This window comes from Varroa destructor, unplaced genomic scaffold, assembly GCF_002443255.2.
Source record: "Varroa destructor unplaced genomic scaffold, Vdes_3.0 BEIS01000006.1, whole genome shotgun sequence".
Classification (NCBI taxonomy): domain Eukaryota; kingdom Metazoa; phylum Arthropoda; class Arachnida; order Mesostigmata; family Varroidae; genus Varroa; species Varroa destructor.
This window is the reverse complement of record NW_019211459.1, coordinates 415223-442726: the sequence shown is the minus strand read 5'-3', so window position 1 is coordinate 442726 and position 27504 is coordinate 415223. Positions and strand designations below refer to the sequence as shown.

Here is a 27504-nt window from a genome sequence, read left to right as displayed (position 1 = left end):
CTTGTGATCCGACAGTTTGCCTACCACGCTAAAGGGACGAGGTGTGTGTATGTGTATATGTGTTTGTGTGTGGGGGCTGAATGTGTTAACTGAAGTTCGTATATAAGCGACCTGCTTTCATAATCATAAAACCTACCATAGGGTTGAACGGTAACTTTGAGCAAAAGATCGTCTCCGATCTCGGCCTGAGATACTTCCTTGCCATCGATTGTGCAAATCTGCATCTGGCAGGTAGGTGGTGGGCCGGTGTTGGCGATAGTTCCGGACGTCGTAATCATGCTAACGTTAAATCCAAGGGTCACTGTGCGCTCTCCAGTATTGTATACGCATTTGATGTGGTAAGCACGGGCGCGATACGTGACGAGTTTCGGATGTTTCTGAATAACGAGGACGAACGACGCTTCGCCATTGATGTGCACAAGCCCGCAGGTGTTGAAAAGAACTTTGAAATCAATGGTCTCACGGGAGTTGCTATTGGCAATAATTCGACGACAGTTTTCGTCCTGGCTGTGGCCCTTTACATAGACTACGCCATTGAAGTTGTCTAGCGATATGAGCACTTGGACTCCGTCAGCGAGACACATAACATCCAAACCTCCTGGTGGGGTATCCTGAATGGGTGGTTCAGTTTTAGGTGGTGGTGGAACATAGCATCCGTGGACCTTATCGTAGGGATCACCAATGAGCTCCGATGGACATGTGCATAGTGCGACATGATTGGTGACTGTGCAGATAGCCGATGGGCCGCAGATGAAGCATGGCGAAATACATTGTTTGGTGCCATTGTCGCAAATTTTGTCGTTCGGGCAGTCCTCATTACTCTTGCAGCCTTCTTCGAGTTTTTCACATCCGCGAATGTAGGGGTCACCGACTGTGCCGGGAGGGCAGTTGCATTCGTAACCACCCTGGGTGTTTATGCAGAGTGCATTGCGCGCACACGGGTCAGCCAGTTCGATACACTCGTTGATGTCAGTACAGGTGAGATCTGGATTGTGTCTGAATCCACGAGGACACACGCAGAAGCCATCCTTTGGGCCGACATAAATGCAATCTTCGTTTTTTTGACAGGGATTTGTGGTAGTGCAGTTACGCGATTCCGCGATACAGAAGTCGCCACGTCGTTCCAGATTTGGGGGACAGCCGCAGGTGTGATCGTCGAGACAGATTAGGTTTCCGGGACAATTGTAGTCGATGCCGCAGATCTCAATCTTCACACAGCGCACGAGCGGATCACCGGTGTAACCGGGTGGGCATGTGCAAGAATGTCGATGACTCTGGACGCGGCAGCTGGCGTCGATACCGCATGGAGCGTCCAAGCATGGATCGCGGCAATCAGGTATCGAACGGTCACACGCCTCGTGCAACGGACAATCGTCGTCGGTTATACAGCGTGGTTTTGGTGGCTCGATGCGCAAACAAGCGCCCTTGTACGGGTCTCCTTCGTGTTCAGGTGGACAGGCGCATTCATAGCTGCCGGGCAAATTCACACAGTCGGCAGCCTGGCCACACGGTGTGATTTCCACGCATTCATTGATGTCGACACAGTCATCATTAGGTGTGATGCGGAAGCCTCGGGGACAAACGCAGAAGCCATCCTTGCGGCCGACGTAAACACATTCTTCGTTATGCCGATCGCAGGGATTCGTCGTGGTGCAGTTGTGGCTTGTCCTGAAGCAGTAGTCAAGTCGATGCTTGAAATCAGGGGGGCAACCACAGTAACCATCAAGACACAATAGGTTTCCTGGACACTGGAATTCATGTGGGCATCCAATAAGTTTATAACATTGGATTTTCGGATTACCAGTATGACCCGCAGGACATTCGCACTGAGCCTTGTGATGTATCGCTCGGCACCGTGCGTTGTGGCCACAGGCATCAGGTACGAGGCAGGGGTCATAGCATTTCAGAATAGATACATTGCACGTCTTGTGGTCTGAACAATCGTGATCTGTCGTGCATTCACCCTTCGGCGGCTCACAGCCCGCCTGGTAGGGTTCTCCGCTTGTCCCAGTAGGGCAAACACATTCAAATGATCCAATTTTGTTATAGCATTGTGCACCAGTTGCGCAAGGAAACGGCACTTGGTCACATTCATTGATGTCTCGGCAAACGCCATTTGGCATGAGAACAAAGCCGCGCGGGCAAACGCAGAAACCGGTATGTGCAGGTCCGTCATAGATACACTCCTGGTTTTCGGAGCATGGATTGGTGGTGGTGCAATTGTGCGAAGTGAGAATACAGAAAAAGCCCCGTTGCTGGAATGGCCGTGGACAACCACAGTACTCGCCAAGGCATTGCAGATTTCCTGGGCACTCATGGTGATGTACGCAGCCTCTGGCAACGGAGCACTCAACGTGCGGGTTTCCGCGCAGCCCACTGGGACATGTACACTCGGGTCGGTGGTGGAGGCCTAGGCATTCCGCACCGCGTCCGCAGACGCCTGGTTTGTGACAAACGTCATAACATTGTTCAGTAATTCGGTCGCAGGCCTCATAGTTCTTGCAATCGTCGTCACGAGTGCAGCCCTCAACTCTTTGCCGACATCGCTCATAGTATGGGTCTCCGATAAGACCGCTTGGACAGGTGCACTGGTAGCTACCGGGTAAGTTGTTACATATGGCGCCGTGACCGCACGGGCCTCTGCCGTGTAGGCATTCATTGATGTCCTTGCACCTTCCATCTACGCAAACGTAGCCTTCCCCGCAGTCGAGGTCGTGGTAGCATTCTGGCTTGGGTACAAGCTCGCATCGCGTGAGCGGATCGCCCGTGTACCCGGGCAGGCAGTTGCAGATTGCTTCGTGATTGGCTGCGTGGCATTTCGTGTTCGTGCCACATACCCCTCCGATGAGACAAGGATCCTGGCAGAGACGGTTGATGCAAGCTTTGTTGAACGGACACTGACTATGACTTCGGCAGCCCGGAATACAGCGCGAGGCGTGACAGATCTCACCAAAGCCACATTCCTCATCACGACGGCAGAATCCGTCAGGAACCTTTTCGCACGCAATCTCCGGGTCGCCAGTGTAGCCAGGGTCACAAGTGCAAAGTTCCCGATGCTGTACGGCGTTGCAAATAGCGTTGCGTCCGCAAACTCCAGAACGCAGACAAGGATTCTTACATTGACGATTGAGGCACTGATTGTCAATGGGACAGTTGACATCAGAACGACACCCGACGATGCATTTGTTCAGCTCACAAATGCGTCCGTAATGGCATTCGGTGTCGTGAACACACTCGGGTGGCGGGGGCAGAACTTTGACGCAGTGCTGTTTTGGATCGCCGGTATGGTCTGGCAGACAGCTGCAAATACGGTCGTGGTTCCAGGCTCGGCATACGGCATTGAGACCACAGGCTCCGTATTGTTTGCAAGGGTCTTGGCACGTTTGACGAATACAGGCTTGAAGGAACCCGCAGTGATGGTCGGTGCGGCAGCCTGGCACACAGACAGCAGTTTCACAGATGAGGCCGACAGCGCAGTCACTGTCGTGAATGCAGTGTCCGGGTTCCCGCAACTCTTTGCATTCTGTGCGAGCGTCGCCTTGGAATCCTGGCAGGCATGAGCAGATGGCATGGTGATTTCGGGCTTGGCAGAGTGCATTAATACCGCACGCGTTTGGCAACCTGCAAACGAGCTCACATTGGCCGTTCATGCATGCACGGTCGTTTGCGCAGTTGTTGTCATGGCGACAGCCCTCTATAAAAATCAAATCATTACCATTAAGAGACGGTCAGCCGCAAGGAAGCAAAAAATACGGCTTACATGAATGAAAACAATATCAATTTAAATAATCTAAGCCTAGAATTATGTCTTGCTCTTTCTTGATTTGTTATCAATGAAAATTCTAATTTATAATTATATAATTTATAATAAGATATAAGCTTATAAAGGTAAAATTCGGTTCTGGGAAACAGCGAGGGTTCGAAATCGGCAGAGCGAAACTAATCGTTCTATCATAAAACCCTTCACCTAGTTTCTTATATAATACACACCAATGCAGCGCTGGTTGTCGCAAATGAATCCGAGTGGACACTCAATATCGCGTGTACACTCAGGCTTCGGTTCGTCTTTAACACAGACAACGGCAGGATTGCCTCGATGCCCGGGCAGACACGTGCAGTCAGCGTGGTGGTTGATAGGTGTGCAAAGTGCGTTACGGCCGCAGGCGCCGAATACAGAACAGGGATTTTGGCAGATACCGTTGACGCAGGCCTCTTCAAGACCACAGCGCTGGTCTGAACGACATCCGACTGAAGGAAAGAATACAGAGACTTTATAAGAATGCTACTTCACCTTGTTTCCTATTGTAGATTGTTGCTATTAATTTGCTTGGCTCAAATAGGTACCCCACAGTTTTCAGTGACTTTCTGTCATTACGAAATTAATTTGTGGAAGAGGTGGAAACGTTCTAAGTGTGCCGCAATTTCTGCTATCTGATATTCCGCAAGGACGTTGCATTGTTCCTCTGTTCTGTGTAGTTTCTGTATAGGGTACTTCAATGTTATTAACGGTGTGGAGGCGTTAACGTGTCGAAACTGGAAACCTGTATATTTCCAGTCAAATCTGTGTTGTCCTAAAGACGAAGCCCTAGTTCTCTACTTCAGGGCTGATAATGTATGCTTTCCTATTGTGCCTATTAGTTGGGACGTCGACGAACTAGTATTTACAACGTTGAGCTTTGATCAACACGAATTTCAACTATTCAAATCATGCATGGTATTGTACATATAATTTTTAGATATTCTGTGGTTTGACTGTCTTGTAATAGATGTGGTAAAAAGCAGCGACGCGTATATACGTTCGTAGAAGACTATTATTTTACACAAACTGTACTGTATCTGTGCAAATCATTATTAATAAGTTCAGAGCTAATAACCTTCGTAGCAAATGTTCCATCTTTTCGAGAAATGCAATTGTAAACAATATACGTCGACATGTGTACCTATTTCATGATAGCGGTACACTTGGGTTCCTACTACTTTTAATATGTCGCAAAATGCTTGTTTCGTGTGTCACACTGTATAATTCAATTTAGTTAGGCACTTTCTATGGTCACATCATGCAATTTGGAAACCGAAAGCTATCGTCTGTTGAGGATGGCGCTTGTAAGTTCAGGTATTACTACTACAGACGGCCTCTTGTCGGCATGTCCCTTCACGGTTAAAGGTTAACTTAAATGACAACTTTCTAGAGTACTATTGATTTTTTATATAAAGGTAGCCATGATACCGATACGAATTGCGCATACGTCCTTCGACCTCAAACCCTATTTTCTTGTCTTTATAAAGGCTACATCTCCGCTTCAAACACATAAGCAAGGTTTTCATAATCATACAAAACAAGCGAGGCCGAGACTTTTGCCCTATTAGATATATCATCATCGATTTGTCATTACGCCGTAACATACTACAAATGAAGCACTGATGGTGTTTATTTCTAAGTGACTCATATATGAACATACTTCTGCTGGCCGTGACTTAGGCATACACGTGATAAACAAGATTTTCTCATTGCATAACGGCAGCAGTCAAAATAAACTGTAGCATATTGCCTATGGTTACGCTTGAAATCAATTTATATGAAGTGGTTTGGGTCATTACCTCACTGCGACCTGACTAGACAGATAAACAATAGGTTCAAATGTTGTTGTGGGCCTTACGTACAGACACATTTATGCGATTCGCATATGTGGCGTAGCTGACATTCAGAGTCTATTTCGCACTCTTTCGGCTGCTCGGGCGGCGAGAGACGGCACTCGAAACGCGGGTCCCCGATATAACCTGGTTCACAGCTGCATACAGGTCGATGAGCCTCCATTACGCAGGTCGCGCCAGTTCCGCAAGTGCCTGGAAGTTTGCACAGGTTAGTGCATTTTCCACGATAACAAGCTTCCAGCGGCGAACAGTGATCGTCCGTTCGGCAGCCTTCGATGCAATCCTTGGTTATACAGATTTGACCGAATGGGCATTCTCGATCGTGGTAACACCCAGCCTCCCGTACCTCGACACACTGCTCAAGTGGGTTACCAGTAAGACCGGGAGTACACAGGCAAACCGCTTTATGGTTGGCTGCCTTACAGTCAGCGTTGAGACCGCAAACGTATTCGAAACTGCACGGATTTTGACATCGATTTCGGATACAGGCTTGATCGAATGGACAAGCATCATCAGTTCGGCATGCGTCGACGCAGAAGCCCTTCTCGCAGATGCGGCCCAGAGGACAATCGGCGTCGTGGAAGCAGAATTCCTGAGTTGGAACTGTGCACTCGAACGCGGGGTCTCCAGTGAGTCCGGCTGAACACGTACAGACAGGACGATGGGAAGCTGGCAAACATTTGGCACCCTTACCACAGGCGTGTGGCTGAAGGCACGGATTTTGACAGATGCGGCTGTAACAGGCTCGATCGAACGGACAGTTATCATCGCTTCGGCAGCCTTCGATACAATGCTGCAGTTCACAAATCTTCCCAAGCGTACAGTCAGGGTCACGAGTACATTCTGGCGGTGGTAGACGGATCTCGGGTTTACTACAGCGGTCGTACGGATTACCTTCAAAGGCTGGTACACACGAGCATACAGGTCGGTGGACGACGGGTCGACAATGAGCATTGATGCCGCACGCGTTCTGAACGCTGCATGGATCGATGCAGCGGGCGTTAATGCAGGCTTTGTCGAATGTACAGTCCGAATCGCGTCGACAACCGGGGATGCATTTGCGTCGTTCGCAGATTTCGCCGGGATTGCACGCGGAATCGTGTGAGCAGCCATCGGGGATACAGTGATGGTTGCGACAAATGAAACCAGCTGTGCACGGATGGTCCGTTGAACATTCAGTACGAATTTCGTGGACGACAATCTTTGTTGTGCATTGTACGCGGGGATCACCAACTTTGTCGTGTGGGCAGGTACAGACGGCACGATGATGGTGGGGACGACACAGTGCGTTGATACCACAGGCGCCAATTTGGCTGCATGGGTTGTTGCATTGACCTTGAATACACGCCTTGTCGAATGGACAGTGCTCATCGACGCGGCATCCGAAGATGCACCGCGTGCTGACGCAGTACTTCTCCAGACCGCAATCGTTGTCAGTGTGGCACTCGACTTGGATCTCTTTGCAGTGCACACGGGGATCGCCTTCATAGTTCTGCGGGCACCTACATTCAGCATGATGTCCTAGAGCTTGACAGCGCGCATTAATACCACATGCGCCAGTAACGCACGGATCTTTGCACACGCGCTCACGACACTCAAGGAAGAAATCGCAATCGCTATTCGAACGACAGCCCACGATGCAGCGAGTGTTCTCGCAAATCTCGCCACGATTGCAATCATTATCAGAGGCGCAGAATTCGGCAGGAGCGCATTGTCCTCGCAGGCACACAAAGCCAGGTTGGCATTCTTCACTAACACGACAATCCTGCGATCGCTTGCATTCGAATTGTGGATTCCCAGTAAGGCCGGGCGGGCAGAAGCAATGAGCCTGATGACGTTCGGGTAAACAATCGGCGTGCACCCCGCACGCACCACGGATCGTGCAAGGGTTGCGACACTGGCCATTGTGACACGCCTGATTCACCGGACAATTGGAGTCACTGCGACATCCCTCGAAACAACGATGGGATTCACAGATATGACCGAGCTGACAGTCTGGGTCGCGATGGCACTCAACAATAAGAACACAACGACCGCTGTCACAGGAACGTTCCGGGCCGCACTCACTGCTTCGCGTACAAACATCAGGATCGTTGATACATTCCACAAATGGATCGCCGATTGTTTTCGGCGGGCAACTACACGTTAGCTGATGGTTCTTCGTTACACAAATAGCATTGGCTCCACAAGCGCCCATGAAGGTACATGGATTTTGGCACTGACGACTGATGCATGATTGGTCATCTCTGCACGTCGCATCCGACCGACAGCCCTCATAGCAACGGTAGTTCTGACAGATTTTGCCGAGTGAACACTCCGAATCGATGACGCACTCAACTTTATTACATTCTACTTGGGGGTCGCCAGTGAAGCCCGGCAGGCAGCTGCACAAGGCGCGATGGCTGGTAGGCTGGCATTTTGCATGGGGTCCGCAAGCTGTAGGGCTCTCACAGGGATTGACGCATTGACGGTTCAAACACTGTTCGCTGGATGGACAATCATAGTCAGATCGGCAGCCCACTGGAAAAATAGTGGGTGATATATTAGGCGATCATGTACAAAAAAAAACTAGAACTGAAGATGTCGCGCCAAATAGAACATACATACAACTCTATGACTGTTAGCTGCTGTTGGCTGTACATTGGATCTGTACTTCAAGCAGGTCCAAAACGATCAGATCATCAGAAATCAGGCACTATTTTTGATATGGCAGCATAGATTAATAGATATTTCCCTACATATGACTAAAACACTTACGGAAGCAGAGTCCTTTCTCGCAGATGTGATTCTTTGGACAAACGGTATCCGCAGTACAGATCACTGAAGTTACATTAAATAGATATGATTATTTTGCACTTGTGCTCCACACATCATTACATATTAGCTATTAACCCATCAATACTGTTAAACACCCAAAATAAGCTATATAGTTCATCATGCATATAGACCCAAATACCAATATGTAGTGTAGAGTAGTCCAGTTATATGGCGTAGTACTCGAATATCATTAGAGATACTCGCAATTCGGAAGATGTGCTCCCGTAAAAGTATGTTGATATACAGCGTTCGTCGATAAGAGATTTTTCACTGAGAAGATCAAGAGGGAAGATGGTGAAATCAGTACGACCCTAAGGTCATCGCTATGTAAGCAATTATCAGACTAGTGGGTGTTCGCATTATCATCAGAAGAAGAAAGTAAATATATCAGCACGCCCGGATGGTTTTAGGGCAGTGAAGCAGTCGTATTGCTTACTACGTAGTACTACGGACTAGTGGCTAACAAGCCCGACACAAACACAGGGACAAAGGACACCACCTAAGTAAATATTGCGATAATTGGGCGTCCTTGCAGTTTGTTTTCGACATCAAGGTGAAATTGTATGTAATTTTCATCGGCCGCCTGACCATCGAATCAAATACACAAGAAAATAAAGAATTATTCCTTAGAATGTCAAAGGAGTTATTTATTTTTATAATAACTTGGCTTTTGTACTGCAGTAATAATTCGGGTTACCAAACATCCAATCGGAAATGTGTAAGGACACGCTGTATCCTAAAGGAGATACGAACTTATTACTCTGTTACGTTAGTTATTAAACAAGTACTTACAGCTGCAGTATCGTTCGACGCAACGTTCGTTATCGAAGCATTCGTTATCACTCGAGCAGCTGACGCGGCAGATGGTAGACTCACAACGTTGGCCGACTCCGCATTCGTCGTTTGTGCGGCAGTCTACAGCTGTTCGTACGCACTCAATTTCGGCTTCACCTCGAAGTCCGGCGGGGCACGAACACTGTGGCCGGTGGTTATGGACGACGCAAACAGCGTTAGTACCACAGGCCGCTGGGCTAGCACAAGGATCAGTGCATTGATTCTTAATGCAGGCCAGATGCGAAGGACAATCGGTGTCGGCGCGACACCCAACTTTGCAGAAGTTATGTTCACAAATCTCCCAGTCAAAGCATTCCTTGTCACGGTGACACTGGACGTGGCAACGATTGTCAACGCAACGTTCGTTTAGAGCGCAATCCTGGTTCGTACTGCACGTTAACCGACAATAGCCTAGGAAGCAAACACTGCCAGGTTCACAAGTTTGCGATGCGCTACAGATGATAGCACGACGCACACAGGCCACATTGGCATGTGGCCTGCCAACGAAGTGCGAAGGACAGGAACAAACCGGTCGATGATTGGCGACGCGACATTCGGCATTAGGTCCGCATGTCGCCTGGCCTTCGCACGGGTCACGGCACTGGTTGCTGACGCAGGCCAAATGATCAGGGCACTGCTCGTTGGAACGACAACCCAGCTGACAACGGTTACCGACGCAGATTTCGCCATCGTGACACTCAGAGTCTGATCGACAAAGGATATAGCAACTGTTAGAAAAACAACGTTCGCCAAATGCACAGTCGGCGTCAGTAGAGCAATCAACGCGGCAGCGGGTCGCCACGCAACTGTATTGATCGCCGCACTCAACTGCGGTACGGCAAGCGACCGAAACTCGGACGCACGATACCAATGCGTCACCGGTGAACCGTGGCGGACAAGTACACTGGACACGGTGCTGAATTGTTTGGCATTCAGCGTTCGTTCCGCAGGCAGTTGGGTTAGCACAGGGGTTTTTGCACTGGTTCAAAATACATGTTTCATCGTAACGGCAGTCTGAATCAGCTCGGCAACCGACTACGCAGTTCTTTTCCAGACAAATCTCCTTGTCGAGACAGTCGTGGTCCTCAAGACAGCCTTGGATACAGTGACCATGAACACAAATTTCCCGGGTGGCACAATCGTCCTTTCCAGAACAAGGCGGTCGACAGCGGCGCTTCTCGCAGACCAGGGGAGCAGGACATGAGGTATCATCGTCACAAAATGGTGGGATTCGTACACATCCCGTTGCACGATCGTAAGGTTGGCCAGTGAATCCGTGCGGGCAGTAGCAGCTAGCTTTGTGATTGTCAACCCGACAAATGGCGTCCGGTCCACAGGTGCCCACAATACTGCAGGGTGACTTGCACATTGGGACTGAGCCGTCATGAATGCAAGCGGCAGTCGGTGGGCAGTCGACATCACCGTTAGGACACTCGTTCGGGTGTCGACAACCGGGTGGACCATTGGGATTGCCAATGTGTCGGTCCGGTGGACATTCGCATTGAGCGCCACCGAATCGGTTTCGGCACAGGGCCGTTCGATGGCAGGGGTTGCTTTTGCGACAGAAGTCAATAAGTACACAGCCGATAACCGGATCACCTTCATAGCCTTCCCGACAGGTACATGTAGCGGAATGATGCTTAGAGATACAGTGTGCATTTGGCCCACAACCTTGGCGAATCACGCAGAGGTCGATACATTTGTTCTCGTGACAAATTTGATCATCGCGACAATCTTCGTGGTGGAAACATTCAGCCTTTTTGCACCCAACCCGACCGTCGAGCGGGTCTCCAACGTAGCCCTCGAGGCATTTGCAGATGGCGCTGTGCTTGTTAGGGATGCAGACCGCATTCCGTCCGCACAGGGTGGTCTCGCACGGATCAATACAAGCGTCATAACCACGATGCGAAGAGCGGCAAATTCGTTGCTCACCGCATTCGCCATCGTGGAAGCAGCGGTCAGCAGGTTCGCAGTTGCCGAGCACGCAACGAAAGCCTTCGGGACAATCGCTGTTTGCGCGGCACACTTCACGGCAACGGCCGTCCTCGCAGATCTCATTGCTGCCACACTCACGGTTCGCTTTACAGTAAAGTCGGCATAAGCCTCGATAGCAGAATTCACCGATCGGACAGTTGTCATCGTAGTCACACGGAATGTTCTTAATACAGCCACTGCTAGGATTTCCGCGGAAACCATCCTTGCAACGACATAGCGCGCTGTGCAGCTTCGATTCGCAGATCGTATTTATACCACAGTTTCCATTGCTACGGCAGGCATCTACACACTTGTTAAGCGCGCAGATCTCCGAGTCACGGCAGTCGCCATCAGCAATGCATTCAACGACCTCACAGCGCACTTTAGGGTTACCCGTAAAACCTGGTGCACAACTGCACACCGGCTGATGGTTAATGCAGGTACATTTCGAATTACTGCCGCAAGGGTTTGACACTTCACAGGGGTCTTTACAGTAGGGCGTACCCTTGACGTCAAGACAGGCGGACGTCGACGGGCAGTCGCTGTTTCCGTTAAAACAAATATTCGGATCGTGACAGCCGGGCTGACCAGGCTTTGCAAACGGATCTCCGACCAGGTGAGCGGGACAACGGCAGGTGTAGCCTCCTGAAGTATTGTCGCATAAAGCGGTGTAATGGCAGGGATGTCCTGCGCATTCATCCACATCGACACAATGCAGCAAGCCTTTGTTCTCGTAGCCGCGATCACATTCGCAAGAAGACTGACGATTTCGAACGACGCAGGTACCGTGGGGACCACAATTGACATTATCGCAGGGACTTTGACAAACGAAGTTCACGCAATGTTCGGACAGGTGGCAGTCAGTGTCAGCAAGGCAATCCACAGCAATACATCCTCGATTTTTGTCGTAAGGGTCGCCAGTGAACAGGCCTGTTTTAGGGCAGTGACACTGCCGACGGTGGTTGAGGACACTGCAAATAGCATAAGGACCGCATGGGTTGTTAGCGCAGGGATCGATGCAACGCGTTATACCCGATCGGTCGCAGGCAGCGTGTTGAGGACAATCGACGTCGCCCCGTGGGCATTCGCCAGGGTTTGAACATCCAGTAAAACCATCTCCGATGAAGCCTTCCGGACATTTACAGAGAAAACTGCCGAGGGTGTTATGGCAAATGGCACTCTTATGACAAGGATGGTCCACGATGCATTCGTTGATATCTTCACACCCATATGGCGTTTCCTTAAATCCTGGTTTACAATGACAAGTGTTAAGTGAGCAGACCTGATGTACTTGGCAGTCGTTGTCTGTTCGGCAGCCAAACTGGCAGTGACCATGGATACAAAGTTCTCCCGCGGGACATTCACTGTCACCCGCGCACGACGACATACAGAAGTCCCTAACACAGGCTTCGCCAACGATACAACCACTGCAAGTAGCTCGACAGCGATTCTCGAAGCAAGACAAGCCGCTAGGACAGTCACCTCTTCCGCGTCCTGTGCAAGTGAGCACAGCTCGTGTGCAACCAATTTGTGGGGTAGGGTTGCCGACTAAACCATCAGCACATGAACAGTATGCCTCATGGTTTCGCACGGTACAGATGGCATTAGGTCCGCATAGACCTCTGATAAGGCACGGGTTTTGGCAACGGTTCTGGCTACAAGTCTCTTCCGAGGGACAGTCGGCGTTCGTGCGACATCCAATCTGGCAGTATCCGTTAGATAGGCAGGCCTCCTTAGGAGGACAGTCATTGTTCGAATAGCACATATGCACGCAACGGGAGCCGACACATTTCTCACCGACAGCGCAATCATTCTCTCGACTACAAGCCAATCGACATTGAGCATCCAAACAGACGTATCCTCCTGCGCAGTCAGCATCGTGTAGACATCCGAAAGACTCACGCACACAGCCGGCAGCCGGATCGCCCCGAAAGTGGGAGAGGCATTCACAAACGGCACCGTGTTTGTTATCTGGGCGGCACTGTGTGTTCGGTCCGCAAGAGAAGTGGTCGCATGGGTTTTGACACATGGGGGATCCTTTATGGTCGGGGAAGCAGGCCAAATGTCCAGGGCAGTCACCGTTGCCGTTTGGACATGAGTTCGGGTGTCGGCAACCCTGGCGATATGGGTCGCCAATAAAGCCGTTTTGGCAAACGCATTCATAGCCGCCGGGTGTGTCAACGCACTTCCCGGATAAGTGACATGGGTTCGAGTCGCAGAAGTGAATTTCTTCGCAACGGACGAGTGGGTCACCAGTGTAGCCGGGTCGACAATGGCAGATGCGTTGATGGTTTTGTGCTACGCAGGCAGCGTTTATTCCGCATCCATCGACGCATGGATCCTCGCAGTAGAAGTTAGGGAAGCAAGCTTTCTTTGGATGGCAGTCCTCGTCTTTGAGACACTCGACCTGGCGGCAGCCGTCACGTTGATCGTAGGGGTCACCGATATAGTTTCCGTGAGGACAGGCACACTTTGGAAGATGATTGTCAACTACACAGATGGCTCGTGGTCCACATTTCACAAAGCGACATCCGTCCTGACATCGTCGTTCGCCATAATGCTCGTCAAATTGGCACACTTGGGTAGGTAGAGAACAGTCCGAATGGGCGATGCACTCTGGTTCGGGAATCGTTCGGCATCCCTCGCGACTGTTCGGGTCTCCAGTGAAACCTTCACGACATCGGCAGCGTCCCATGTGGTTAAGGGGAATGCAGTCGGCATCAGGTGTACAGCTGAAGCTGATACACACCTCTGCACACCGAAACACCCCGAGTGAATTAGGAATGCACTGGGCGGTGCTCGGGCACATGGTGTGGTTCCTGCATTCGTCGATAGCACGTGGAACACACGCAAACAGATTACCCGGATCGCGGACGTGGCCTTCGACGCATTCGCAATGATAGTTGTGCTCCCCGGCGACGCAGCGCGTATTAAAGCCGCACTTGTTGTATCTGCAAGCGTGCACACAGCGACGTTCACCGGTGTTGTCCGCACGGCAGACGTCGTGCTTCGCGTAACAGTCTTCATCGGCTGTGCATTCGTCCTTGCGACGACAACCATTTATAGGGTTGTCGGGATCTCCTTTAAACCCTTCAAGGCAGGCGCATTGGGCACGGTGGTTGAATGCATGGCAGACAGCGTTAGGCCCGCACTGACGGCGATCACATGCAGGAACGCACTTGTGGCCACGGACACAAATCTCACTTTGGGTACAATCGTCGTCCAGTTGGCAGCCCTCAATAACTGGTGCTAGGATCTAAAGATTGTAACACAAGTACCTATTAGAATCGTGCAACAATCATACATCTTATCAAATTGATATATATATATATGCATAAATTGGGAGCTATATGTATATATAAAAGCGCTTAAGTCGAGAAAAACTCGGACAAAACCGAAACCGTCACGAATAACAAACTCGTCATGACAAAAAAACAATGCCTCTTTTTTAGAGTTTAAGCCGAAATCGACAGTTTACATTGTTGCCAGTTTTCATGCAGTTTCTCAAAGACTCGACACTTCCACGAAGCAAGCCTATTGGTAGATTTTAGATTTAGAAGAGCTTAAAAAATCGAGAAACCATGTTTTATGTAACTGTGATCTTTGATAGAAATTAGTGGCTATTGGGAAAACGAATATCAATCTCCGATCGAGTCGCTCAGATGAGCTCTAACAATCAGCTAGCTCATGACTTTGGGTCGATTTGTAGCACTGCAAGAAATCTTGGCTCGTTTTAATTCCGTTAAAATTATGCGTACGTTAAATGTATGTAGCGTATTTGAGCTTTGCACCTATCAATGTCCCTTGACGTACTACTAAGAGGTTATTTGTAGATTACCGAACGACTAGCGAGCGGTTCAGATACGGGATGAAAGCTACGATTGTATTGGATGGTGATGATACTCAATAACTCCAACCGTGAGAAATGACACTTCTTTTTTTGTTTAGATACAGTTCTAGAAATACTATATAGACAGGTGTACATTGACAGCTAGAACATTGTTAAAATGCACAAAAAAATGTTTGCTACTATTCTGTATGGTATGAGTATCAGCTAAGGCCCTAATTTTTTTCCAGATGTGCCCATTTTATTTACAGGTGCATTTCAACTCCCAGTAGTTCTAGGTACTGGGCATTTTAAATCCACCCATCATCAACACTACAGCGACTATGTGCGACGGACAGATTCGTTATCGTATACGTGTTTACGTTTATTAATGCGGGGCAATAATGGATTTTGGTTACATTAAATTTTGAATTTTTTCTATACGCTTTCACAAATATCGGGTAGAAAGTCCACAGAGTTGAATGCATAGAGAGAGCACAATGTAGTCATTACACAAAGTAAACCGGAACGACAATTTTGCAGATCAGATCGGATTTCGGAGTTGTTTTTATATTGAGTTTTGGTCTTTGTTCCTGCTTAGTGTCATTATACCTTACAGCCAACAGTGGGGTTATAGGGATCACCCTCAAATCCAGGCTCGCAACTGCAGTGAGCCTTATGACGAATACCCACGCAGATTGCATGTGGGCCACATTTTTCGTACACGCAAATGGGAACGCACTTTCGGCAACCCGTAAGGTCTGGACGACAAATCAGATCATCGGCACAATCCGTGTCGCGTTCGCACTCGTCTGGAACTGAAATGTCAATGCCATAATTCAAAGATGGCTTAGAAACAGCCCCGTTTTTCTATTGAAGACACCGCACACAGTTATTGCTAGTGTAAAACCAAGCAGCTGAATACTGCAATCCTACGAGTAGCTGCTGGGCTGGCTTTTACCGTTGCACATACCGTCTCACGCCATGTCTATTATTACGACTCACACAAATCCACATATACTCTAACTAAAGTTTTCCAACGGAAAACAGTGTTCAATTTTTTCTATCGTAATAAGACGACCAAACAGACCTGCAGCCATTTTCTAGCTTAGTAAGTTATATTCCCATGTTACGGCTAACTAGTTGTCCCAGACAAACCGGGAAGATGCGCGATGATTAAGCAATTGAGGGCAACATTGAATGCTCTTACTGAAGCGTTCAACCTATGCTTTACTTCAATTCATATTATTAAAGGCACTAACGTTTGTAGCTGTATTTTTTATTTCACAATTTTCCTAATCATTTCTTTGATGATAGTACTTACATGGCATTCAATATTTACTACCCTCCCATTTGGAAATCGCTCGTAATTGCTTCTTCGACCCCCTCCTACCCCACCGCCTTCCCTCTCACCTCCTTGATAGGCGAATGCTATTGTACTGTTAAATCTTAATATCAAACTGTTTCATATCTATTCATCATCCCACGCCTGGATCAAGAGATTATGATTCACCCAGCCAGTGCAATTACCGTTGTCGACTATATTCGGTGCTCGTAGAAAACTAGCGAGACTAGGACGCAATAGGTTTTCAAATGAACTACGTATCTGTGAGTGAAGTAGAAACAACAAGCTGTTTGGCCATTGGGCAAGGGTAAAACGCAATACTAAGTAAAAAAAAAGGCGTATGTTAATGAAGTAGAATAAAAAAACTATATTGAGATTAGAGAAAAATGTATCAAGAGATCATATTAAAAGAGTACTGGGTTCGGCTAGACAAAAATCAGTCTCATGGGCCCATTTTCTTGCTAAATAGATAGTACACTGGCCATATAATGGCCAAATGTTGGAATTCTATTTGTTTTGCTTGTTGTCTGAAGAGCTGTTCCTATGTCGAAGCTTTCGTTGGTGTTTCACAGAAAATGTCTTATTTCGGGCGGGAGAAATACTCTGATTAGCAATGACTGATTATCTTGCAGCGGAAGGTCGTATCGGCTCATTCGTTGCCTGCCAGGTGTCAGGCACACCAAGTAAATCGAACTCAAATGGGGAGGAAACTTAAAACGTTAGAACCTCAACTGCGGTCGTCAAATGGAAATTAATAGGAAAAAAGAAAATCGGTTGAATGCCAAGCTATTCCTATAGAAAGCACATACTCAGCAACAAAAACATGGAAAATACAATCATGTAGCCTTGAACCCTTCAATCACGTTTAGACTGCGTTTCTTGGCACCTCTGAGTCACTTTTCTCGTAGGCAGGAGTGATCACTAACACATATGAAATCTAAATTGGCGTAACTGGTAACTTGCATAGATGACCAATAAGTTCTTCTAAGGTTGCGCCTCACATATCCGTCTGGGGGTCGAATACAACTATGACAGTTACAGGTAGATCTGAGAACGCAAAAAGGGGGGGTTCTTCTTTCTCAGATTCAATTAGCTACCGCTGAGTCCAGTTCATCAGTATCCCGTACATTATTCTGCTCACACATAGCCTGTCATGGCATATACAATTATCCATTCGACTCGGCGAGGACGAAAAGGAACACTCAATAGTGGTACTCATCAGGTGGCTTTTAATCTAATTACGAATTTTTGTATCTACGATCATGGCTGGTGCCGCCGATACCTAAGTCGGATGGCAAATTACATATACGTAATCTGATTTTTGTTTAATAGCAAATTACATGTCCATAATCCAATTTTTATTTGTGGAAATATCAAGCTTTACGTGGCTTCGACATACACGTTAGTCTCAAATGAATGAGCGTACTGCTTAGATTACGTTTTTAATATACCGACATAGAATTTCATTGTTTCCGCTGTTGTTTGATTAAAACACCGACTGAGTGATACTGTACTTACTTCTGCATCCTCGAACGAATGGGTCCCCAACCAGCCCAGGTCGACATTCGCATGTGGGTCGGTGGTCGATTGTAGTACAAACAGCTTCTTCGGCACAACGGTAGCCGTCACAAGCATCTGAAAGAGGATGCCAAATGACAACAGAATGAAAAAGTGAAACTTTAACTCATCTTTTAAGCGAAAGTAGTGAAGGCTTACATTAAACCTAGCAACTAAGGATACCCTTTGTCTTCGTCAGTCCGTTTTTTTGCTAGAAATATACAAAAACCAACTAATAGAGATGGACTACGCAGTTTACTTGAAACCTTACGGTACGCACAAAATCGCAATTACCACTTATTTGGCCTCTCGCAATTGTTGAATGGCAATTGACACTTGGCGCGAGCACAACGTACGATATTGCTTGTGTGTATACAAAACGGTTACAATTTTTCCAATCAGAGTAATACAAGCATAAGCTCGAAAAAATGCATTTTCCTAGAAAGCAAACTGGCCCCCTAAGGTACCACTTGCTCCATCTATCGTCGTAGTGCTACAATTTATTGACTAAACGTATTACTCTCATTGCAGACGGATTATCTTGTAGGGCAACGAAACATCTACCGCATACAAAAAACTACACCGCGCCTATGGAAATTCGTTCAGTAAGATGACGGAAAGAAAGCATAATAATCTGACCATTCGGACAACGATAGCCACTGCCATTGGAAAGAACAAACAATTCATCGTACCGAGTAGTGGCAGCTGCAGACCTACATTACAAGTAGTAGCAGCAGCGGTAGTCGTTGGCGATACGAATAGTGATATTTAGACGAAAAAGCTTTGTACTCGTGCTATACGCTCGTGCGGTACGATTATTATAGACGTGCTTAAACTCCCATGACTACCAGTAATTATTTACTCCGTTGACGCTAGGGGAGTTTTGGGTGTGTCGACGAGTCTATCGCATTATTTTTATTTTAGCACAACAGGTACTCAATTTACTAAGATCTGGTGTAATAATACGGTCTCTGCCGACACAACGGCAATTTTGCAATGATTTGTTTGACTTCTGAGTTTCGGCTGTTTGTACCATTGAAATTTGATTGAAAAAATATGGCTAACATAAGAGGGTAAGTGGCCTCTATACCATCTTTTTCTTATTAGGATATTGTACAAATTCCGGTCTCGTTTCTCTAAACCAATTTTTGAACATACTAGTCTTATTGACTTGTTTGAAAGCATTCGCTCTTGATACATATCTTCATAATCCATCCATCTAAAGCAACTAGATCAAAAGCGGCAGAACGCAGGCTGGAGGGACTAAACTGATTCGGGCCCCCTTGAAAACAGTTACTGCTCTAGTTCTTACTGCAGGAAACCTGTTACACGTGTTGTACTACACAGGAGGTGTTGAGACTGTGCATTATTTGCCGTTGTTGGCTCTGCCGCTCGGCGCTTGCCATGGGCTGCCCCTTCTCTCCTCTTTTCACCGAAGAATCGAGCTCCTTTAGTCTGCAGCATCAATAAACAACAGTATGAAGCCGAACAGATGACAGCCTCGACCCACTTAAACGTTCGGCGAAGCTATTTCGGCATACGGCCAGCCACTGTCCAGTTTTGATACTTACCTGCACACCCGCGTGCACTACACACTGCACGAGCACGTACGCACACACAAACACCCACATATAGTATAGCAATTTGCTCGACCTGAGCGAATGGTATTATTGTCAGGTAATATCATGTCAACGTGCACACACAGCCGTCGCTTCGTATGAAATAAAATTCGAGTACACCTACACCTTGATCGATGATTTCCTGATGCAAACTTCGAACATTATTCATGGTAACAGGTAATATTCCTTAGGACACCAATAACAACTAATCACTAACAATAGTTTAGTGTATAAGAAGAAAGCTTAAACTAAGAATATAGTTCAGGAAAGAATATTAAATGAGGTATTCTAACACAAATATGGCAAAACAGAAAATAGCAAAGAAAACAAGCATCATACCGAAACAGTCCTTTTTTCCGTCAGGCCCCCGTTTACAGGTTGCGATCGACGGACAGTCATGATCAGTGTAACACCGTTCTGGAAGAGCTGTATTCATCCGCGAATGTACAACCATTCATACAATAGAAACAACAAAGTACGAGAAAAATGTACATGTCAAAGAATTTCGCCTGGTCTTTATATATGCCTTGCTGAATGCTTGATTTGTTTCGTTACTGACTCAACGATCGAGGCACCAACATACCGTCGCATTTTTACGGACTTTAGACTAAATGAAGTCGTGTGAAGCAATTCAGCACAGAAAACGCAATGTAACCCTTACGTGTGCATCCGGTATCACGGTTGTATGGATCACCGACGAAGTTGTCATGGCACCGACACTCGGTAATATGATTTTCAGTTCGGCAATGGGTGTTGTGGCCACAGAGGACGGTTGCGCAACCGATAAGACAAGCCCGTACTCCCGATGCGTCCACCGCACAGATTTCATCTCCCTGACAATCGCTGTTGGTGCGGCATTTAGGAGAGGCTAGATTCCATTAGAGGAAAGCATTAGATTAGATTAGAGGAAAACAGAACAAGAATTCTAAGTAATTGAGAGCAAGATTCACAGGCACTGCATTGCCCACGACACAAAAGCTAAACACGCAGGTCATTTGTGTTGCGACCTTTCTACTCCCCCTGAGAGTTCAGAGACAATCAATCAAAATTTACTTTAGTGGGTAGTTGATACGGATAACTACCATTATTATGGGCATCGTCTAAAATAGATGCTTTAAAAGAGGCTACTAGGCATCGTATAATACGTGCAACATGAGTACTTACGGAGGCATCCTTCACGTATATCGTCGGCGATTCCCTCGAAGCCTGGTCGGCAAACACACGATGCGCGATGGCCGATGCCAACACAATCGGAGTTAGGCCCGCAGCGTTTGTCCAAGCAGACATCAGTACAGTTCCGGATGCCGACTCTGGTTAGGGCGCAAGTATCTGCCTCTCCACAGTTTCCGTCATTCTCACAAAGATGTCGTTGACAGCCTCTAATCTGATCTGCTGGGTTGCCCGCAAATCCTGATCGAAGTGAATGTAGGTGTGGTATTAAATTTACAGATAACGCGTGTATTGTTTCCTTGACATTGAAAGTACAGGTATAGAATTATGCGAAAGTAAGCCATGAATGATTGCATATAACGAAAATAAAAGAACAACGCTTTAAATTTTTCAAAACGTTTCTTACCTGGAAGACATTCGCAGTTGGCCTGATGCGCCTCGGCAAAACAATTGGAATTCGGTCCACAACGACGGTCGAGGCAGACATCGACACAGCAGCGAACACCCACTGGTGTGGCCTTACACGCCTGAAATTTGGTTAATTTCCAGGAACATAAGTTCAGAACGCGTAACGAAACGCGAGCAATATTTATCTTTATAGCGCACTCGTTGCATATTAATTACCAGCAGCTTTTACAGGAAGGAAGTGCGAGTGTTACACAGGAAAATTTGAACTTCGCGAGGACTTTGTTTTTGCTGCTCCTTCGAAGGTAAACAATATAATTATTTAACGACCATTCGTCTGATAGAACAGGTAGCGGTGTCGGACGTAAAACTCAGAACACAAAACAAAAAGTACGAAAGATCACAAACACGTTTCACCTGTGCGATTTATTATGAAACAACGAACTTACCTGAAATGGGAGGCAGTCGGCATTTGTGTTGCACGTGTCTAGTCGAATTTCTTGACAGCCAATGGAAAAGTCGGCGGGATTTCCGGCAAATCCTTCTCGACAGACACATTCGGGTCGGTGCTCTCGGCCGATGCAAAGTGCATGTGGGCCGCAGCGTGTTTTCGCACACGTGCTCACGCACGCACGTACGCCTAATGGAAGCATTCATACGGTAAGAAACGCAGCATTGAAGACAATATCGAACCGTCGAATAATATACAATACTAAAATTGAGTAATAGTCGTGTCATGACCGTTACATAAGATGATAAAAACACCGTAAATTTTTATAAGTATTTCCATTTATAAGCATTTGCAGGTGCCACATTCTAATGTTTCGCGTGTGTCAAATGCCATTTACGATGAGGATATATAAACATCGTTTGCTGCACGAGACTGTTCATGCTTCGAAATGGTGTTAGGTAGTTTCTCACCTTGAGCGTTGGGGAGACAGCGTTCAGCTTCAGAACAGTCTGCGTCGTGAAGGCAGCCGAAGTCATCTAGGATTGGTTGACAGCCTCGGCCTGCGTCGTTAGGATTGCCAAAGAATGCATCTCGACAGACGCATGTGGCACGGTGATTCACAGCTTGACAGCGAGCGTTTGGCGCGCACTGCTGCGATAGGCATACGTCTACGTAAAAAAAACAATCGTACGGAAAGACGCAGAAGCCGAGTTAGCACCCTAAACTTCTCTGAAATTTTGGAGTTGATGATATTAAACAAGGAAATAGTAAATATATGGACAATTTTATATATAGATGATTGTGTTATATGTCTGACATTCATGATGTCGCCGTGTCTTTTAGCTAGTACAGTTTATCACTTAGGCTTCTATCAGGTTTTATTTCAGTCGGTGAGTCTCAGCGTGACGTCAGTGAGTTACACAATGACGATGTGTAGCACTGAGCGCGTCATGGGGAAAATGCATTGTAAGTGAGCCTAAGTAATAGCGCGCAACGGGGCAACTCTATCCATTGGAGAGGTAAATGGGGTCCACACGGATGGACCACATGAGCGATTCGCTTCTACATGTGAGGCATCCAACAAACAACGTAACGCCTCACTTTTCTTCGTTCTTTTTTTTTGATCGACTAGGTTTTTGTTGTGATCAATATTATATCAACACAAGATAACAAAGTCACTGACCGACGCATTTGTTGCCTTCGGACTGGTGCTTGCAGACTTCGTGGATAAGACAGTCTCCATTTACCTGACAGTCATCTGGAACTGGTAACCAACATAATCGTATGGTCACTGATCATAACTACCAGCTTATTCGTCGGTAAGAACCTTTTTCCTACCAATATGCAAGAGTATATATTTGTAGACCAACATTGATTCTAAGCGATTTGTAGAAGGTTTATCTTCACTATAGAATACAGTATTGAAAAAATTAAAAATCTGACTGGTGTGCTGGGCAGTAGTGTTATAGTAGCACTCATAGGTCATTAGATTAATACCTGGCGCGATATTTGTCCGCCCAGTTCCGTCGCAAACTAGAGATTCTGAACACAATCGTTTAGTTAAACAAATAAAAAAAAAAAAATTAAAATAGAAAAATAAAAATTCTTTATGAAAATGAACTTACCATGACATCCGGTTCCGTCAAAAACGAAGCCAGGAAGACACTCACAAATAGCCTTATGAACTTCACCAAGACAATTGGCATTTGGTCCGCAAAGTTTGTCTTCACAGACATCGCGGCATTGTTTAACACCTTTTGGACCCAGTTTACATTCGTGGTCCTCACGACAATCTGGGTCCTGCAACAAGTCCATTTCATTTCGATTAAAATCAATTCAATTAACTGATGAATTCCTTCGAAGGCTAATCCTTACCAGATCGAATCGTGGATTTGTACTGATACTTTAATGAGTATATATACCTGATGGCATTCATCCTGGGCCTTGGCGGCACAACCCCGAATAAGATCGTTTGCGTCTCCACCAAAACCAGACTTGCACGTACATACTGGCCGCTTTTGATGTTCCTCGCACGCAGCATTTGGACCGCATTGCACATCCGCACAGATGGCTGCTGCATCAATTCATATAATAGCAAATATTATGATGATCATTAACAATGTCAAAGAGAGATGTTTAGCTAACTTTTCACCCTGGTTTTCTATTCATTTGATTATTTAACTCGCTCAGTCTAGATTGTAATCTAAAAAAAAAATTGACGTTTCTTTTTTTTTTCCTGATGTGCTAGCAGATCATAATTTTCGCATCTTTAACATTTCCTGCTTTCATGGCAGCTGACATTCACCTTTGGCTGGAGAGCATCTGAGTTGTTGATCCTCGGATCGCCCGATGAAGCCGCTTTCACACTTGCACAGGGCATGGTCATCTTCAACTATACAGTATGCATTCTGGCCACACTGGCGACTGTCGCATGGACCTGCGATCGAAGTATTCTCTTATTAGGTACATTTTAGATAAACAGTTAGATATGCACACATATCACGTAGTTTTCATTCTGTTCATCTATAAATCAGCTATGACCCTTGCCCAATTACAGATAAAGAGGTACCTAACTGTTGTTACCATTTCACGTTACGGATACTAACGGATGCATCGTCGACGAACACAAAGCTCGTTGTGGCCGCACTGATCATGCGATTCGCAGTCATCGATAGGCGCTCCCTGTGCGAGCGTCTCTGTAGTGGGCGTCTGAGCCACGGGTGGTGCTGCTGCCGCAGGAGGTCCCGTTGGAGATGCTCCACCTCCACGGGGACCGCTGCCTGGAAGAAATCCAGGTAACGCTGGTATCGATGGAAGCTGTGGTAAAGGCGGTGAAGGCAATTGTGGCAGTTGCGGAATCGAAGGTGGTGAAGGTAACGACGGACGTCCTTGCAGTGGCGGAATCGGCGGCAGTGGCGTTTGGTCAATTGTTGATGGTTGAACTGGCGGTCGTTGGCCGGTAGGCGGCGGCAGTGGCGGCGACGACGGACCAGAAATACCGCCGATGGGCAAACCGGGGACGCCCCCAATGCCAGGAGGAGAGGCGACTATTGCAGCTGATGAATAAATAATATCTTATTATTGTTACTACTTCTACTACTAAATATTAGATTCGATGTACTGCTATTATGACAAGTAGCCATTTGTAACTGTTGCAGAGAGCGTTTCCCTAGACGCCTTCGCACGTATACGCACTACGCATACGGCGCAAGACTAATACTGTGATCTTGGTTTGACCGGACAGGGATAGGCGACAAAGTTTAAAATTGGCTTGCATCAACGACACGTCCTAATTACGAAGCTACAGAACTAACGGTCAGCCAATGCAAGATCGAATATTAGACGAGATAATCGTTGCAACGGTGTTAGCGGTGTCGATCGCCACGCCACACCCGGAGACCGACCACTTTGAATAGCGGAAGCGCGCACGCTCGTGGGCATCACTGGACGGCGGTTACCCGATAGCACTCCTTATCGAATTTGCTGATGGGCCAAGGGAACAAATTCGGCATGTACATGGGCGCGAGCGGCAGAGAACTTTTATGACACCCTTTTATAATTTGCCAAATCCGAAACACCCCGACCACGCGTATAAGCTTTATATCTAAATTACGCGGAACAAGCGCATACCTTGTCACATTGACAGTTTTCTGGCTGGTTGCGCGCTAGCGGAAGCACCAGAATCGTTCATTATTGAGCAACGTTGTTGCTGCCATGCTCCTTATTTGTAACAAAAAAAGAGTTTAAAAAATAGCAGACTCGATCAGTTTAATCCGACCGGCGATTTTTCGTCTGCATCACAATAATAACAATACGAGAAATATTTCAGTCTAATATTTGTGTTTTGCCAATATGGAGCTTAAAAAATTTCTGCAAAATTAGTCATGTCAACTGATGTTATAAAACTCTGGGAGCTAACTGTCGTTTTGACGACATAGGAACACACCAGGTCACGAAAGAATGTCGAAGTTACTCGTTAGTTACCATCGTGTTAGTTCGAACATGCAGTGTTGATTATTTATAATGTGACAGCGCATGAACTTACTGCACGCAAATAACGGATTTCCAATGTATCCAGCTGGACAAACGCATTTGAAAGAACCAAACGTGTTCACGCACTTCGCTCCTGTGCCGCACACGCTAACGGATCCGCCAAGGCACTCATTGACATCGGTGCAAGCCGTGTATGGGTTACCTGAGTGTTAAGATTAGAGGGACGGCAACGAAGCGTCTATACATTAATCAGAATAGCACTGCTGGAAAACTTATAAAAATGCTTTGACATACTTGACTTGTCACCACTGACGTTGCCTTGAGGATGCCGTTAGGCTCTATATGCTTGGCCTGTAGCTTCTCCGTTGAGTTATGAGCTTGGCAGTTGCGCGAGTTATAACTACTGTTCAGTCTTTACCTCTTACTCCCCTTACCTTGCAGTCCAGCGGGGCACCTGCAGTCAAGGACACCGAGTTCTGAGCAAATTGCGTTTGTGCCGCAAAATCGTGAGGAGCAGCGCTTCGTAGTAGTCTCCGAGCACCCAGAATAAGGATTTCCTGAGAGAGTGGGGTTGCAAACACAGTAATTCGGTACACCATAGACGCAGTGAGCTCCGGCTCCACATCGGGGCGAGCAGATTGGCGGCAACACGGGTGGGACACACATTACCTCGGAGTTGCCAATGAAATATGGTAGACACGAGCAAAGTCCATTGGCGCGGTCACAGCGAGCATTGAGGCCACAACGGACATTCTCACAACGGTCGACGCACCAACCTTCATGGACGATAATACTGTTTATAGAAGCTATTGACCCTAATTCGGCTACTAAATACTGACATATGTGCGAAACGTTTTGATACTCCGCACAATTAAATGATGATAAATAATGCAGAAGTCGATCAGGTATGCGATCGCTAAGCACCTGGCTGCTAACAACAGATATCTTCTATAACGAGACGTTGAATTTTCTTGAGAGGGTTATTTGTTCAATGTTGCCAGAATGCAAAAATGGGCAACTGGAGTAACAACAACAACAACAACAAAAAAAAAACTTCTCTATTGTATGTAGTCTACTATACCATCATGGCATTCTTGTCCAGGATGGGGACAGAGTTTCCCTGCGCCGCATTCGGTGTCAGGTGTGCACTCTCCGCCCTCCCACGGGTTGCCCCTATATCCCGGCAGACACTTGCAAACGCCCTTGTTTCTCGAGTTGACAATGCACTGAGCGTTGACGCCACACCAAACATCAACGCACGGGGAACGACAGCCGGATTCCTGGTTGTATGGATCGCCTAAAGTAATGAGCAATAATGTTATAGGCACAGTTGATTGTTTTCCACTTTTTCTACCTGCGTTCTTCGAAATTGTCTATAGCCTCTCAAAGAGCTCTTGTGAAACTCGACACAATGCCCTTTGCCAGTAAGAACGGTCAGTCACCTTTTAGCTAAACTCAAATCTGAAATAAAACATATTACATACAGCTGAACTCTTCAGTCAGAAAAGCCAGGTCAACCAAAGACTTTGAGAGCCTTGCTAGTAAACAAACAAGCATTATCTTTACGTCAATATTGACGAAGGAAAAGCTTTTCAAAAAAAACGTGTCCTTCTCACGTTAGATTTGAAAGTATTGGGTTCAGCGGTAAATATTGCGGTTCATTACAAGATGCAGGCCCATTAAAAACGAAAGCTTTTTGTATTTCGATGAATTCCGTTGCAATTTTTTTGTTGTCTCTTCGTGGCGTGTCTTCTAGCGAATTGTCAATAGCGTTGTCTTCCCATTGGCAAATTGCCCTCAAGTAGGCTACAAGTGATCGATTTCTCGTGGCTTTGAGTTCTCTATGCATAATTTGCCTTAC

General features: G+C 46.8%; 1 protein-coding gene across 5 annotated transcripts in view; it reads right to left on the bottom strand.

Moving 5' to 3' along the window:
• Positions 1-27504, bottom strand: part of LOC111253451 (uncharacterized) — a 129366-nt gene that overhangs the window by 4633 nt on the left and 97229 nt on the right. For 4 of the 5 annotated variants that reach the window (XM_022812824.2, XM_022812826.2, XM_022812830.2 and 1 more), the window contains 21 exons: positions 26725-26940; positions 26078-26419; positions 25696-25845; positions 24257-24706; positions 23956-24087; positions 23573-23724; positions 23276-23450; positions 22834-22914; positions 22121-22318; positions 21649-21839; positions 21201-21321; positions 20789-21034; positions 20286-20492; positions 19964-20050; positions 17967-18083; positions 15716-15921; positions 9262-14533; positions 8410-8472; positions 5662-8172; positions 3991-4248; positions 137-3694 (listed from right to left, as the gene is read on the bottom strand). In XM_022812824.2, the coding sequence (XP_022668559.1) occupies positions 137-3694; positions 3991-4248; positions 5662-8172; positions 8410-8472; positions 9262-14533; positions 15716-15921; positions 17967-18083; positions 19964-20050; positions 20286-20492; positions 20789-21034; positions 21201-21321; positions 21649-21839; positions 22121-22318; positions 22834-22914; positions 23276-23450; positions 23573-23724; positions 23956-24087; positions 24257-24706; positions 25696-25845; positions 26078-26419; positions 26725-26940 (14733 nt within the window). The remainder of the gene's footprint in view (positions 1-136; positions 3695-3990; positions 4249-5661; positions 8173-8409; positions 8473-9261; positions 14534-15715; positions 15922-17966; positions 18084-19963; positions 20051-20285; positions 20493-20788; positions 21035-21200; positions 21322-21648; positions 21840-22120; positions 22319-22833; positions 22915-23275; positions 23451-23572; positions 23725-23955; positions 24088-24256; positions 24707-25695; positions 25846-26077; positions 26420-26724; positions 26941-27504) is intronic. The other variant, XM_022812825.2, reaches the window with a different exon arrangement.